At 38.3% G+C, this 14,615-nt stretch overlaps 1 protein-coding gene across 1 annotated transcript; it reads left to right on the top strand.

The window, feature by feature from the left end:
• On the top strand, window positions 1–6,435 carry LOC126161871 (glyceraldehyde-3-phosphate dehydrogenase). The gene is made up of 8 exons (XM_049917997.1): window positions 1–143; window positions 885–966; window positions 1,049–1,172; window positions 1,291–1,406; window positions 1,821–2,075; window positions 2,177–2,337; window positions 5,737–5,931; window positions 6,067–6,435. The coding sequence occupies exons 2-8, from the start codon at window positions 889–891 to the stop codon at window positions 6,134–6,136; spliced, it is 999 nt and encodes a 332-aa protein (XP_049773954.1). The 5' UTR covers window positions 1–143; window positions 885–888; the 3' UTR covers window positions 6,137–6,435.
• Window positions 6,436–14,615: the final 8,180 nt, after the last annotated feature.

Raw genomic sequence — 14,615 nt, 5'->3', positions numbered from 1 at the left:
CGTCACGGGTGTCTGCGCAGCTATAACTGCGCGGAGCGCCGGCCGTTTGCCCCTGATCGCCCTTGACGACTTGACTCATTCGAGAGCGGGAGTTCGTAGGAAGAGGTATAGTGTCAGTGTTCGCTTCTTCTAATTGTTAACAGGTAAGATAATTGACGGCCAACACGTCTGAAACTTCTTCGTTATAAGTGAATATCACCTTATTCCTCCCACGAATATGCGGGAATATTGGGTCGGATAGCAGTAGTTTGTTGGTTCAGTACCGGCAGCAGGAAACTGACATCTAGTAGTTTCGTCATCCTCCCAAATTGTAAAGTTTTCCTCCACCAAAATATTGGTACCGAGTGTTGTTAAATAAATGTAAAACATTATTGTATTTACTGTATAAAGAGGCTTTGACCTTCAATGACCTTCAGTTTTGTCAGTGTTCGATACATGTAGTGTTCGGAACAAGCGGTGTACTACGTGGCTACAGTAACTGATTTGAACAACAAAATAATAGGTAACATTCTTTTTAATGTTATAAGAAACAGGAGAACGTGGCTCTGAACTGTCTCTGTAGCTTTACTCAGTCTTTTTGCGCCATAAATAATATCCAATGCACTAACGTATAGCGACCCCCTGCCGTGCGGGAGCGATAAAAGTTTTTCTACGGTACCAGTAATACAGGCTGATGAGAACACTAGACTTCCCAGTCAATCGCACCGTATTGTGCATCAGTTACCTTATCCCACAGTCAGCTTCTTCACCGATGCTTTTAATATTTTGAGCAACAATATTTTATATATATATATTTACATATCTATGAATACTGTAAAAGTTTTGTGTATCTTCAGGGGTGCGTAAAAGTCGTTGAGAAAATTTTTATTTTCTGGTTTTCATAGGAAAATGTCGAAGATCGGTATCAACGGTTTTGGCCGTATTGGACGTCTGGTGCTGCGAGCAGCGCTTGACAAAGGTGCCCAGGTGAGTTGTTATAGCCATTGTGTGAGGGAAATTTTTATTGTGACAAACCTATTTAAACAGAAAAAATTGAAATAAATTGCAGGTCGTGGCTGTTAATGATCCATTCATTGGGCTAGATTACATGGTTTATCTCTTTAAATACGACTCAACCCATGGAAAGTTCAAGGGCGAAGTGAAGGCAGATGGTGATAGTCTTGTTGTTAACGGTGAGTAACTCTCATATTATAGTAAAATACTGTCATGTAGTGGTTTAGTATGATGATAATGTAGCAGAGTAGTCTGTTGTAATATTGTATGTATATCAAAATATAAATTTCATTACAGGCCACAAGATTGCAGTGTTCTCTGAACGGGACCCAAAGAATATTCCCTGGGGAAAAGCAGGTGCTGAATATATTGTAGAGTCCACTGGAGTCTTCACCACAATTGAGAAGGCCTCGGTAATAAACTAAACTGTTTTGTTTACTGCATGGCTAATTGTTACACTGACTATCCACAGATTTACACAATGGCATTGTGCTGATTGAAAAGTTGATATTTGTTAAACTTTAATGAACGCAGTTTTCATCTAAACATTATTTATCTTCAGTTGTTGATCATAAGATATCCTTTCACAGAACAAATTAAAAGAATTTCTGTTTGTCTGAAGGCTCTGTGGTATTTAGTTTCATGGCGCCATTACCTAGGTTAGCTATTTTTGTACTTTACTAATGTTACTTCCTCAAGCGTTTGGTGTATAGAACTAATTTGCACTGATATTAAATTGGTGAGAGGGTGTTATCAAGTCACACTGAGCTGCATGGTGCATACTAATACCTTAGTTTTCTTCTGTATAATGTTGAAACCTTTTACAGGCTCACTTGGAAGGAGGTGCAAAGAAGGTTGTAATTTCTGCTCCAAGTGCAGATGCCCCAATGTATGTTGTTGGTGTAAATTTGGAAGCATATGACCCAAGTGCTAAGGTTGTTTCAAATGCTTCCTGCACTACAAATTGCCTGGCACCACTGGCAAAAGTTATCCATGACAATTTTGAAATTGTTGAAGGTCTGATGACAACAGTGCATGCTGTTACTGCTACACAGAAGACTGTGGATGGGCCATCTGGAAAGGTAAATCTGTTCAAACTGTGGTTGTAATAATCCTAAATATGTCTGGTACAGATTTCATTATTAGGTGTGCGGTACACAATTTAACAAAATATTGTTTTTAGTTGTGGCGTGATGGACGTGGTGCTGGCCAGAACATTATTCCAGCATCAACTGGGGCTGCAAAAGCTGTTGGAAAAGTCATTCCTTCGTTGAATGGGAAACTCACTGGAATGGCTTTCAGAGTCCCAGTGCCAAATGTTTCAGTTGTTGACCTCACTGTCAGGTAAGAAGTTACTTAAGATGGTCATAACCATCTACCAACATTACTCCGTGACCTTCGTTTGACCCATTGGTAGGTGTAAGGGGATTACAGGCGCAGTTACGTTCAAGGGTTTTATTCGGTCAGCTGTTATTCCACATGTGAAATGTTCTCTAAAATCCCATAACACAAGACACTAATGATTTTTTAGCATTAGAATCCTTGGTATTAAAGAGAAAATAGAAAGGCATGATAATGCCAATCGTTACTAGAGTCCATGGCTTCTTGTGAAACTGTGTAGCCTCTATGAAAGATGAGAGAATTGCTGAACAAAACCAAGATTTAGCCATGTAACAGAGGACATAGGGAATTTGTGTAAACATTTTGACAAAGAGGATAAGGTGATCATAGTATGTGGTGTAGTATGTGAATCGGAGAACAGCCTTGCTAGACAGCAGTTATAATGTTAGGGAGTGACTGGGTGGAATAGGTGTAGAAACTCTGGGTTAACACTGCTGTTAGCCATGTGAAGTCAGTTGTGCAGGCTGCTGACGGCTGAAATGAAACCTCAAATGAGTGTTGTGCAGGTTTCCACAATTGGGAGATGGAGGATGATGATTTTTGCCTGTTAGCAATATTTAGAGATCTCTGAAATGATATCCTGTACCTATCTGAACACCACATAACCAAATGGCTGGGGAAATTAAATATAAGGGTCTTGAAAAGACAAAGTTCAAAGCAACACTGTAGGCATTGATCTTCATTCAAAAGTAATGACCAGAGGCCTGAGCACAATCCCACTGGTTTCAAGAGCCGAAGGATCCCCTGTTCCTCGACGGTGTTGGAAGTTGTGGGGGTAACAGGTGCACAATGTGTGATGGATGCACAAGATGTTTCTTTACTCACATGATTCTTCTATCGGACTTCGGAAAACAGTGAGCATCACTGTGTCTGCTGAAGACACAGCTTTGAATTTTTATGAGGAAAGTGTGTGTGTGTGTGTGTGTGTGTGTGTGTGTGTGTGTGTGTGTGTGTGTGTGAGAGAGAGAGAGAGAGAGAGAGAGAGAGAGAGAGAGAGAGAGAGAGAGAGAGAAATAAGACGTGCAGCCACACAAGATATCATTATTAATTTAAATGGTAGAGCTTTAAATGTCACAGGTAAGGCATGTTTAATAATCATTCCTTGGATGTTGTAGAAAATATAGGGATGAGCAGTTAAAGAGAAATCAAAGCACTATGTTAAAAAAGATTTTCATAAAGTGAAACCGTATAGTAGTCTCACTAACTTATCCTTGTAAATTAAAAAATTATATGTTCTGTCAAAAATAAAAGCTCATCTGAATTTGGTGTTTCAATCAGAACACTAAATACTTGTTCGTACGTAATAAGCACTGTCTTTTCTGAAATATGTAATGCATCATTAACTCACAGCATTTTTCCAGATAGATTGAAATACGCTATTGTTAAACTTTTCTTTAAGAAAACCAATCGATGTTAACTACTGAATCATTTCAGTACTGGCATTTATCCAAATTTTTTGAAGTTACGTATTCTACAATATTCTCATGTGAGCAGCAATAATTATTCTCAGTAAATCAGTTTGAATTCCTGAAGAGTTGCTTATCTGAGAATGCCATTTACATGTTCTCAACAAATAAGCAAAACATTAAATAACAAGAGCCAACACAATTGAAAATCCATGAAATGTAGCAATATTATGGAAGGTAGTTGCTACTCACCATATAGAGGAGATGCCAAGTCACAGATAGGCACAACAGAAAAGATGTCAGAAAGTGAGCTTTCGGTCAACAAGGCCTATCAATAACATTTAGATTCACAAAGATTTGACCTTACGTCCTCTGATGTTCCTCAAGTATGTGACATTCTCCCATCTATTGTAAGAGGGTGGTTTGAAAAGTTCTCAGAATGACCACGAAAGGTCAACGCTAGCACGAGTTGTTAACATGATACTCATTGGACTGTTGCCTGTAAACACGTGTCACGTCAGTGCTGTTGGAAGAGATCTGTGGCGGTAATGTCACTATTGTTCCCGCAAAGTGATTTGCGAAGATTGAAAATATAGATTCGAGCAAAAGGTATGAAAGCAAAGGACACTCATGGCAATTTCCAGAATGAGCTTAGGTAATCCGTGCAGTGGCTGGCCAAAATGTCACTACTCCAGAAATCATTGCAAAAGTGCACAAAATGGTCATGGAGGATTGCTGATTGATAGCGCATGAAATTGCTCATGCTTACCAGATGTCGTCTGAAATGGTGTATCACAGTTTAACTGAAGAATTGGAATGAAAAAATTATCTGCAAGATGGGTGTTAAGACTGTTGATGCTGGATCATGAACACGTGAGAATGGGCATATCAGAACAATGTGTGGCCTGTTTTAGGAGAAATGAACAAGATTTTTTGCACTGGCTTGTGACCACAGATGAAACTTGACAGAAGTCAAAGCAGTGGAAACCTGCTGATTCTCTGCCACCAAAGAAAGCAAAGAATTTCTTTGGTGGTAAAGGTCATGGCATCTGTGTTCTCGGATGCGAAGGGATTCTGTTTCTAGATTATCTCCCCACTGAGCCAACAATTATTGGAGAATACTATAACCTCCTGGACAAATGGCAACAAAAGATATGCAAAAAATGCCATGTTTGGCATGGAAGTCATCTTCCATCAAGACCATATGCATCTGTACAATGCTGTCACCATGGCAAAATTACATGAACTAAGGTATGAATTGTTGCCACACCCTCGTTATTTACCTGATATGGCTCCGCAGACTTCCATCTCTTCCCAGAACTGAAAATTTTTCTTGGTGGATGAAGATTTGCTTAAAACGAAGAATTGAAGTCAGTGTTGACAACTATTTTGCAGGCCTGGAGGAAACTCATTTTCAAGATGGGGGGGGGGGGGGGGGGGAGAGAGAGAGAGAGAGAGAGGGAGAGAGAGAGAGAGAGAGAGAGAATATATCACCAAGAAGTAGTAGTGTGTGTTGAATAAGTAGGTTGAAAACTTCAAAGTATGTCGTGTCTATCCTGACAAGAAAAAACTGGAGAAAGTGCAGCTTATTTCATCTGGATTTGCACTTGAAATCATTGCAAATCTTGGAGAGACAGATCAGTAAGTTGATAAATTTTGCATATTTTCAAAAAACTTGCTAGTTTTTGGAATAATCCTTTCTTGAACTAGTGAAAAAAACACTATGGTTTCCCATTCACAACTCCTCTTTCATAGAAAAGTTTAATGTGTAGAATGTGGTGGGTAGGAATCACATCTACATTTTTAACAAAAAAGAAAATCTGGTAAATGATTGGTATATTTACTTATAGCCATAAAAGATAAAGCTGCTTGAGGATGAAATATTGCAAGTTAGCTTTTCCCGTACAAGCTGTAAACTAATGATTTGTTTATTTAGGTTGGGCAAGGGCGCCAGCTATGATGATATCAAGGCCAAGGTGAAGGAAGCTGCTGAAGGTCCTTTGAAAGGAATCTTGGCATATACTGAGGATGATGTTGTATCTTCAGATTTCATTGGTGATTGCCATTCTTCAATCTTTGATGCTAAGGCAGGCATCCCACTCAACAATAACTTTGTTAAGCTTGTTTCTTGGTAAGTACAGTACAGTGCAGTTTTGGTAATTATTTATTTGGTTTAGTACCTAAATCTGTAAAAGTATTCAGTTTAAGAGACTGGTGGTAAGTTAAACAATCTTTTGGGTAATGATGTGGTTTTCTTTGATTTCAGGTATGACAATGAATTTGGTTACTCAAACCGTGTTGTGGACCTGATAAAGTTCATGCAGTCAAAGGACTAAATTATTCCATGTGCTACGGTTCATAATGTTGGTGTGATCAGCAGTCCTATGACCCCCCACAAAACTGAATGTGTCAGATCAGTATTGCAGTGATCAGTGGTGTTATTCCGTAATTGTGACTGATTGATGGCAGTGTTTCTGCTTAATGGCTAGGCTCTAGGAATTTGATAGAAAGTTGAAAAATATTGATTTAGAATAAATATAATCAAAAGCTTTGTTAAATTGTAAACATACTCATTGAACCTAGTCATGAGTCTTCAGTTCAAAAGTTGAATAAATGCCGGTGATATTGCTGTTGATATTCTCTTTGCTGACAATTTCCCATTCTCCTTATTTTGATGTTACAAAAAGTATTGAACATGACTTCTTAATGCAGTATGTGATAATGATAATTCTGTTCACACTATATGGAGGAGCAGTTACTGTCATTTTTTGCCTTGTGCTGTTATAGAGCTGAAAGTGATTAATTTTGTTTGAAAGAAATACTTATTATCTTTATTAGCAATTCTATGTCATTCACCAGCCACAGCTGGATAGACAGTATCAAGATACAACATTAACAAAATACATGAATACAACTGTATTATGATAGTAATTTAATAGATTACAATAATATCACAACTATAAAATACATAAAAGTATATAATGAAATTAAATATAATGGTTGCTGTTGGAGTCATGGGACTGACCTGCAGCTCAGGTAAACACTATGCTATTACTAGAGAAGAATTCTTCAATATTGTAGAAGGGTTGCTCTTTTAGCTTACACAAAATAGTAGTTTTAACTGCTCCCATGGTAAAGACTGAATGTAATCAGGTAGAGCATTAAACAATTTTAGGGCCACCATTTGGAAGCCGTTTTGTGTCTTTGCTAATCGACACCTTGGCATGTCGATACTGTCTTTGTTGCGAGTACTGTATTTGTGAACTTCATTTCTCTTTCTGTAAATATCATGGTTTCTCTTTATGTGGAAGAGGCAGTTCAATATATACTGGCTGTAAACAATCAGAACTCCTAACCTGGTGAAAATTGGTTTACAGTGGTCTGGTTTTTTTTTTTTTTTTTTTTTTTTTTGCTTGAAGTAATGATCCTCCTTTCTTTTACAGTAAAAGCACATTCTTGCAGCCTGCAGAATGGCCCCACAACAGCAGCCCATAATTGATGTAGCTGTGGAACACTGCATAATACACAGAAGGTACTGTTCTGGTACCATACTTTTCAGTTTTCTCAAGAGGTACAGGACCCATGAAAGTCTGGAATATACATGTTTGGTGTGCTGTTGCCAGGTTAATTTGGTATCAATGAGAAAGCCCAGAAGTTTAACATCTGCTGTGTTCCCCAGTGCTCCAGTATTGCTGAGGCTGCATATCATCCTGAGTTTTTTCAATTTTTCACTTTGTTCATGATGAACCAGGTCTTAGCTTCATTGAACAAGACTTCTGCTTGTTGGACTGCCTGTTCAACATTCTCTCCTTTTGAGAACAAGGTTGTATCATCCGCAAGGTGTGCCCATTGGAGCATATGTCATTTACAAAGATAAGGAACAACAGGGGCCCTATTACCGATCCCTGTGGCACACCATGCTGTAGCTTCTCACCTGAATCACTTAAAAGTGCCACCAAGTGGAGTAGCTATTACCAGCAATGATACTGATCTGTACACTGTTCCACCTGTATGGTTTGCTTTATTTGGAAGAGATAACCTTAGACACACCAAGAAGGTTATGCAAAGCATGGCAAAATTTTGCTTGGGTTAAAATAGGCTATAAATCTTGTAATACATATGATTGTTTCTGATTTCAGTTTAAGTGCTCAGATATATAACTAAAAGTATAATGTATGCAACATAAGCTATGTTCAAAAATGTATTAGTTAATACTTTGATATGTAAGAAGCAACTGTTGTCAGAACTTGGCCAGTGAAAGCTTATACAAACTAGAAACAGTTTGTACTTTTATACAGGTTATCAAAAATTTCTATATTCTTTGGAGTAATAATTGAACAATTTTGCCCTTGAGGTTCAAAAAAAAATTTAAAAAATGGAAGCATGTGCACAAATATAGGTTATGGTACATCAAAAACTACCAAGAAACTCTTCAATTGGAGAAAATACTGTCATTTTACAGAGGACATTTACACCCTGCATGTTAAATGGTTGAGTCTGAATAACTTACACAGATAGTGATCACGGCTTCCACACTTGGTTTTTTGTGATATCTCTGGCTACCTAGTTTGTTGTGTTCAAGTATGTGTAGCAAAAAAATGGTTCAAATGGCTCTGAGCACTATGGGACTTAACATATGTGGTCATCAGTCCCCTAGAACTTAGAACTACTTAAACCTAGCTAACCTAAGGACATCACACACATCCATGCCCAAGGCAGGATTCGAACCTGCGACCGTAGCGGTCACGTGGTTCCAGACTGAAGCGCCTATAACTGCACGGCCACACCGGCCGGCTATATGTGTAGCATCTTGCTTTCTTAGTTGGCTCTTCATGTTGAGTAATCTTGTCTAGTTGCTTTCCGGGGATGTCTCCTATAGTGTAGAGATAGGCAAATTGAGTCTTTTAAAGTCATTGTAGCTTCTACATGTGGTTTCAAAAGTGAAAGGCCCAGTGCACAGGAAATGCAATTTCCCTCCATTTGATTTAGGCACAATAGTCTTAAACAGTGTGTATGATTTTATTGCAGCTCTATCAAGTAGGCTATAGAATGTTTTTCTTATTTTAGTATCACCTAACTGTTTGGTCTATGGCATCCACTCCTCCATTAACACTTTCGCTGCGGCTGACGCTTATAAGCGTCAAAACAAGCCACGAGCCAGTGCGGCTTTATAAGTGTCCGCTCACTGTCGGATTACTCAGTTTAGTTACAGCATCTAAGCTAGCACCAAAGCGTGTAAACTTTTGTTTTGTGTGGTCAGTTATCGAATGTATATTGTTGGTAATGGCGGCTAATGAATCAACACCTGGACCTTCCAATGTGAAAAGCAGTAGAAACAGTGTTAAATTGGCAGAGAAACAGTTACTTAGTGTTCTAGGCGACAGTGATTTTCTGTGTAGTGAGGACGAGGCATACCACGGAGATTGTCATTTAGAGGGTGCAAAAGAATTGCAGAGTGATAATGTGGAAGCACAGCTTTAGAATATGTTTCGTGACAGTTCCGAATCTGACGATACGATTCACGACGATTGTGTGGAAATTGACGACGAAAAAGAGCCCGACCTGTCACACGGAGATAATCCTGGCATAAAGGACCACATAATATGCAGTATCACCCATTTACGAAGGAAGTAGTTCTGCAAATTCATCCTGCTGGCAATTCTCCTATGGATTTCTTCAGATTATTGGTAACAGACGAATTGTTGCAACTTGTAGATGATGAAACGAACGAGAACACAGTCAACATATTGCTGAGCGAAAATACAAAAGAGGATCTAGGATCTGTAAATGGAAACCTCTAAGTGTAGGCGTCGTCATTAAGTCAGTATAGAACATGATCCTACAAGGTCTTGACGTTGGCCTGTAACTCAGGTGTCTTAGCAGTGTCAGCTCCGAGTGGTACCTACCCTTTCCGAGTATTACTGGCCCGCACTCGCACGTTGCCGGGCCGCACTGGAGAGTTGTGCACCTGCATCGATATCGCAGCGAAAGTATTAATGGAATTATAGGTTTATGTGGTTTTCTTTATTGGTTCAGTGATTTCTACAGCTGCATCAAGATATGTAGAAAACATCAACAGATTTTTATTCAGTTTTCCTTTGTGACATGAGAACTGTTAACTGAAGACTCTTAATCAACGGAGCTGTGAATGCAAATTTGAAGGAATACAGCTCCCTGTATGCTTTCATCCAAGTTCTTGAATGTTTCTTCTCCTGAATTTGTGTATCACAGCCAAGGTAAGTTTGTAATTTGCATACATTGTTCATAAATTCCAGGAAAGTATATAGATGGTCAGATGTGATGTATTTCCACCAGTCTCAGATATCAGTAACCTTGTTCTCAGGCAGGTCTTTTTTTCTTTTCGAAATACACTGGTAAACTCACCTTAAGATTCCTATCAAAGTATAAATTTCAGTGTAGCTAGCAGGAGGTATATTTTTCAACTTCATTTTGTATGGTTGACAGTTTAACAATTTCAGGAGTCAAGAATTTTTGAATGATTCACATATACTGGTTACTTCCCAGCAGTAGCTATTAGGTTCATGGTCTATGTTGGCAAAACCATTTTACATTGCCTTGAAGCTTCTGCAAGGTAATCTCTATCATAACTTATGTATTTGAAATGTCACCTGTGTGGTTTGTTTCATTGCTCTGTTTTTCATCTGAATCCTCTTCAGCTTCTGTGTGATCACTTTAAATTCTTGAACACATGTGATGTAAGTTTAGCAAATACTCCTGCCTCATTCATGCCTCTGTAGCTAATAGAAATATTCTTTACAAGAAACTCGTTTGCTCTGACAGACAGCTTATAATAATGTGTAGAATATAAATCAGTTATGAAAGTTAAACACCCTCATCGAGGTACTGTGAAACTCGCATTAAAGATTGCCAAACGAAATTTAGATGGCACAATTAGAATTACGGTCACAGGTAGTACCAGCCTGGGAGGGGATGTGCCCTTGAGCATAAGTTGTATTTTTTATTTCCAGTTTTTAAAATTTAACCAGATAAATGTATGGTATGGTACTTTATGTGGTGAATGACAAACAGAAAAGTCCCATGATCATAAAGTATCTTGATTTTTTAATAAAAGGAAAATTTTGGGTAATTTTTTCTTCTTTCTAGGGTTAAGTAGGTTTGATACAGATATTTGGTATTGTGTAATTGACTAGTAGCTTTTTGCTTGGAGGAAGAATGTTCTTGATTATATTTTGTGGCTGTAGATCTGGGAGTTAGCTTTGTTGTTTTCCACATTTTTTTTTACATAAGTTGTAATGTTGAAATTGTTGTAGTTGGGTTTAAATTTGCAGCATTGTATGTTTGTGGAACCAGTAGTTGAGTGGAAAAAAAAAACTTGAACTGGTTTTGTTTAAACTACTAATTGCAATGGAAGGCTGGAAGCACTCAGTGATAGGAAAATATTTTTTGAAGATATTTTTGACAGCCCACTAGTATTACATTACTCAGAAACCATTACCTATCTCATGTTGGTAGATAGTACCCACAAAGTTCTTTTAATAAATGACGTTGTTTAAATTGATGGCACCTCTGTTATGCCGCGTATTAAACTGATAAAATAGTGAGTAGTTGCACTTTACATCAAAAGTTAATATCAGAATGTTTCGTATTTGAACTTGTCATTGAAATCTCTTAGAAAACTAATTTTGGTCCAGGATTGTTTACATATCTAAAGATTTGATGACTGAATTATGGCATATGTTTCCTTAAACTACTAAGCTTTATTTCATGTCATACGTTTAATGAATGGGAAACTTCATTAAAGAAGTGGAATTTTGATGGAGCAGTTATCTGCAGAGAATACGTAGGTAAGTGCAACAAGACTGATTAAAAAGTAGCCAGAAACTTATATAGTCTGTGGTTGCTAAAGTTAATGAACATTGAGCCAGTGTTTTGGCCATGGTGTGTAAAATGGAAGTTGTTCCCATAAACAATAGCTTCAAACTCCATTTGAAGCCAACAATTTGTAAGATCATTCAAATCATTTTGTGCACTGTAATAAAAAAATTAGAGCTTAAAATGTCTGTGCGGTTAACGGACTCTCAATTTTGGGTAGTTTCCACTTTTAAATGTCCACAATGCCGAAACTTCACTTCCGAAGCCAATGTTTTGTTAGCTTGAGAAAACTGTTGCTTTCTGATTCATGGATGGTGGGGTTACTATCTGAACTGTGTGACAAAGTGCCACCTTTCATTATACTGTGATGAAAGTCTGACTGGGGATTTCTATAACTGGCTTTGTAAGATTTCCATGAAGATATAAACTGACTGAATTCTGGATCTCATGCTTTACAGAAACCCTCTTCCCTGTTTAATAGATACTGACAGGCTGATATTACAAACTTTTGTTGTTTACTATGTCTTATGAAGAAGGCTCAATTATTTGAGCTGAAACCTAGGTAAAGGTTGGTTTCATTACTGCAATCGAGTCTGTTAGTTTCTAATATACTGCTCTTATTCATGTTTATATAAATTATTTGCTATCAAATATCCCTGAAGCAGAAATAGTTATCTTTTCTGATGTTAAAAGTATAATAAACGTAATGGAGAAATTTCAACATTTGAAAATGTTTACATTTGACTGGAAATTAATAACGGGTTCTCTGCAAATAGATTCACTGTAAAACACAAAAATGGAATTCTGTTCTGCATAAGGCCTGTCCATACCATTAGAAATATTGCACAAGGGTAAATCAACAAATGAAGCAGAATATTTTAAGTTGTTAGGTGTTCATGTTGATAAGAATCTGGCTTACATGCATATCTGAAAGAGCCACTGTTGATGATTCACAGGAGTATGAAATAATTTGAATTTAATTTGCTGAACCTGAATTCCTTGACATCAGCTGTATTAGGTGTAGATCTGCTACCTAGTAGTGACATAAGAAAATTTGTGCTGGACCAGGGCTCTAACCCAGATTTCCCGCTTATGAGTTGTTGCCTTAACCACTTTGGCTATCTGTGCACACTTCTCAGACTGACCCAAACTTCCACATATCACACAGCTTACATCCTTATATCATAATCCATTAGTCTCACTTCCATGTTGTCTTACTTTCCCTTATATGGGAATCCATGTCTTGTTGCGAGCATAGGTGGTGAATTCAGTGGACTGTGATATAATGATGTAGACAATGTAACTTATGGAAGTTGCAGACAAGGGGGCCATTTGCAACAAGACCAAGAAATTGTCGTTGAACTCAAACATTTTGCTTGACAGATATGGAGGGGCAATTGTTGCGACAAGTTTGTAACGTACTACAGATGTGCTATTTCCTTTTTGTCCTTTGTCAAATTGATCATGAATGCCAGATGACTTATGACGGGCAGCAAGAATGGTGGGAGTGATGCAGGCACTGCGAACACACAGTTGCTGGCAGCAGATGAGGCCTCGCTGCCTGATGTCAGAGAGCTAGTATGGTCCTAGGTAAGTACAGCAATGCCACACTGGATTTTACTGAAGAATCAGTCACAGACTCTGTGATGCTTGAAGGGGGAGACCAGATGAAACTGGTTGGCCCGCTAGATGGCTCTGCCATAGGTCAAACGGATATCAACTGCGTTTTTTAAATAGGAACCCCCATTTTTTAATTACAGGTACATATCCGTGTAGTACGTAAAGAAATATAAATGTTTTAGTTGGACCACTTTTTTCGCTTTGTGATAGATGGCACTGTAATAGTCACAAACATATGGCTCACAATTTTAGACAAACAGTTGGTACCAAGTAGGATTTTTAAATTAAAATACAGAATGTATGTGCGTTCGAACATTTTATTTCGATTGTTCCAATGTGATACATGTACCTTTGTGAACGTATCATATCTGCGAACGTATGCTGTTACAGCGTGATTACCTGTACACACCACATTAATGCAATAAATGCTCAAAATGATGTCCATGAACTTCAATACATTTGGCAATATGTGTAACGACATTCCTCTCATCAGCAAGTAGTTCGCCTTCTGTAATGTTCGCACGTGCATTGACAATGCGCTGACATATATTGTCAGGCGTTGTCAGTGGATCATGATAGCAAATATCCTTCAACTTTCCCCACAGAAAGAAATCCAGGGACGTCAGATCCGGTGAACGTGCGAGCCATGGTATGGTGCTTCGACAGTCAAACCACCTGTCGTGAAATATGCTATTCAATACCGCTTCAACCGCATACAAGCTATGTGCCGGACATCCATCATGTTGGAAGTACATCGCCATTCTGTCATGCAGTGAAACATCTTGTAGTAACATCGGTAGAACATTACATAGAAAATCAGCATACATTGCACCATTTAGACTGGCATTGATAAAATGAGGGCCAATTATCCTTCCTCCCATAATGCCGCACCATACATTAACCTGCCAAGGTCGCTGATGTTCCACTTGTCACAGCCATCGTGGATTTTCCGTGGCCCAGTAGTACATATTATGCCGGTTTACGTTACCGCTGTTGGTGAACGACGCTTCGTTGCTAAATAGAACGCTTGCAAAAAAAATCTGTCATTATCCCGTAATTTCTCTTCTGCCCACTGGCAGAACTGTACACAACCTTCAAAGTTGTCGCCATGCAATTCCTGGTACATAGAAATATGGTACGGGTGCAATCGATGTTGATGTAACATTCTCAACATAGACGTTTTTGAGATTCTCGATTCTCGCACAATTTGTTTGCTACTGATGTGCGGATTAGCTGCGACAGCAGCTAAATCACCTACTTGGGCATCATAATTTGTTGCAGGTCGTGGTTGACGTTTCACATGTGGCTGAACACTTCCTGTTTCCTTAAATAATGTAACTA

The sequence above is a fragment of the Schistocerca cancellata genome, chromosome 2 (assembly GCF_023864275.1).
Source record: "Schistocerca cancellata isolate TAMUIC-IGC-003103 chromosome 2, iqSchCanc2.1, whole genome shotgun sequence".
In the NCBI taxonomy this organism is placed as follows: Eukaryota; Metazoa; Arthropoda; class Insecta; order Orthoptera; family Acrididae; genus Schistocerca; species Schistocerca cancellata.
The sequence above is the reverse complement of the archived record's forward strand: the minus strand, read 5'-3'. Positions and strand labels throughout refer to the sequence as shown.

What these genes read in the sequence shown, in the direction of transcription:
- LOC126161871 (XM_049917997.1), top strand. Translation starts at nt 889, where the DNA reads ATGTCGAAGATCGGTATCAACGGTTTTGGCCGTATTGGACGTCTGGTG. An exon ending in CGCTTGACAAAGGTGCCCAG is followed by an intron (nt 967 to 1,048) that starts GTGAGTTGTTAT and finishes AATAAATTGCAG; the next exon opens with GTCGTGGCTGTTAATGATCC. An exon ending in TTTGTTAAGCTTGTTTCTTG is followed by an intron (nt 5,932 to 6,066) that starts GTAAGTACAGTA and finishes CTTTGATTTCAG; the next exon opens with GTATGACAATGAATTTGGTT.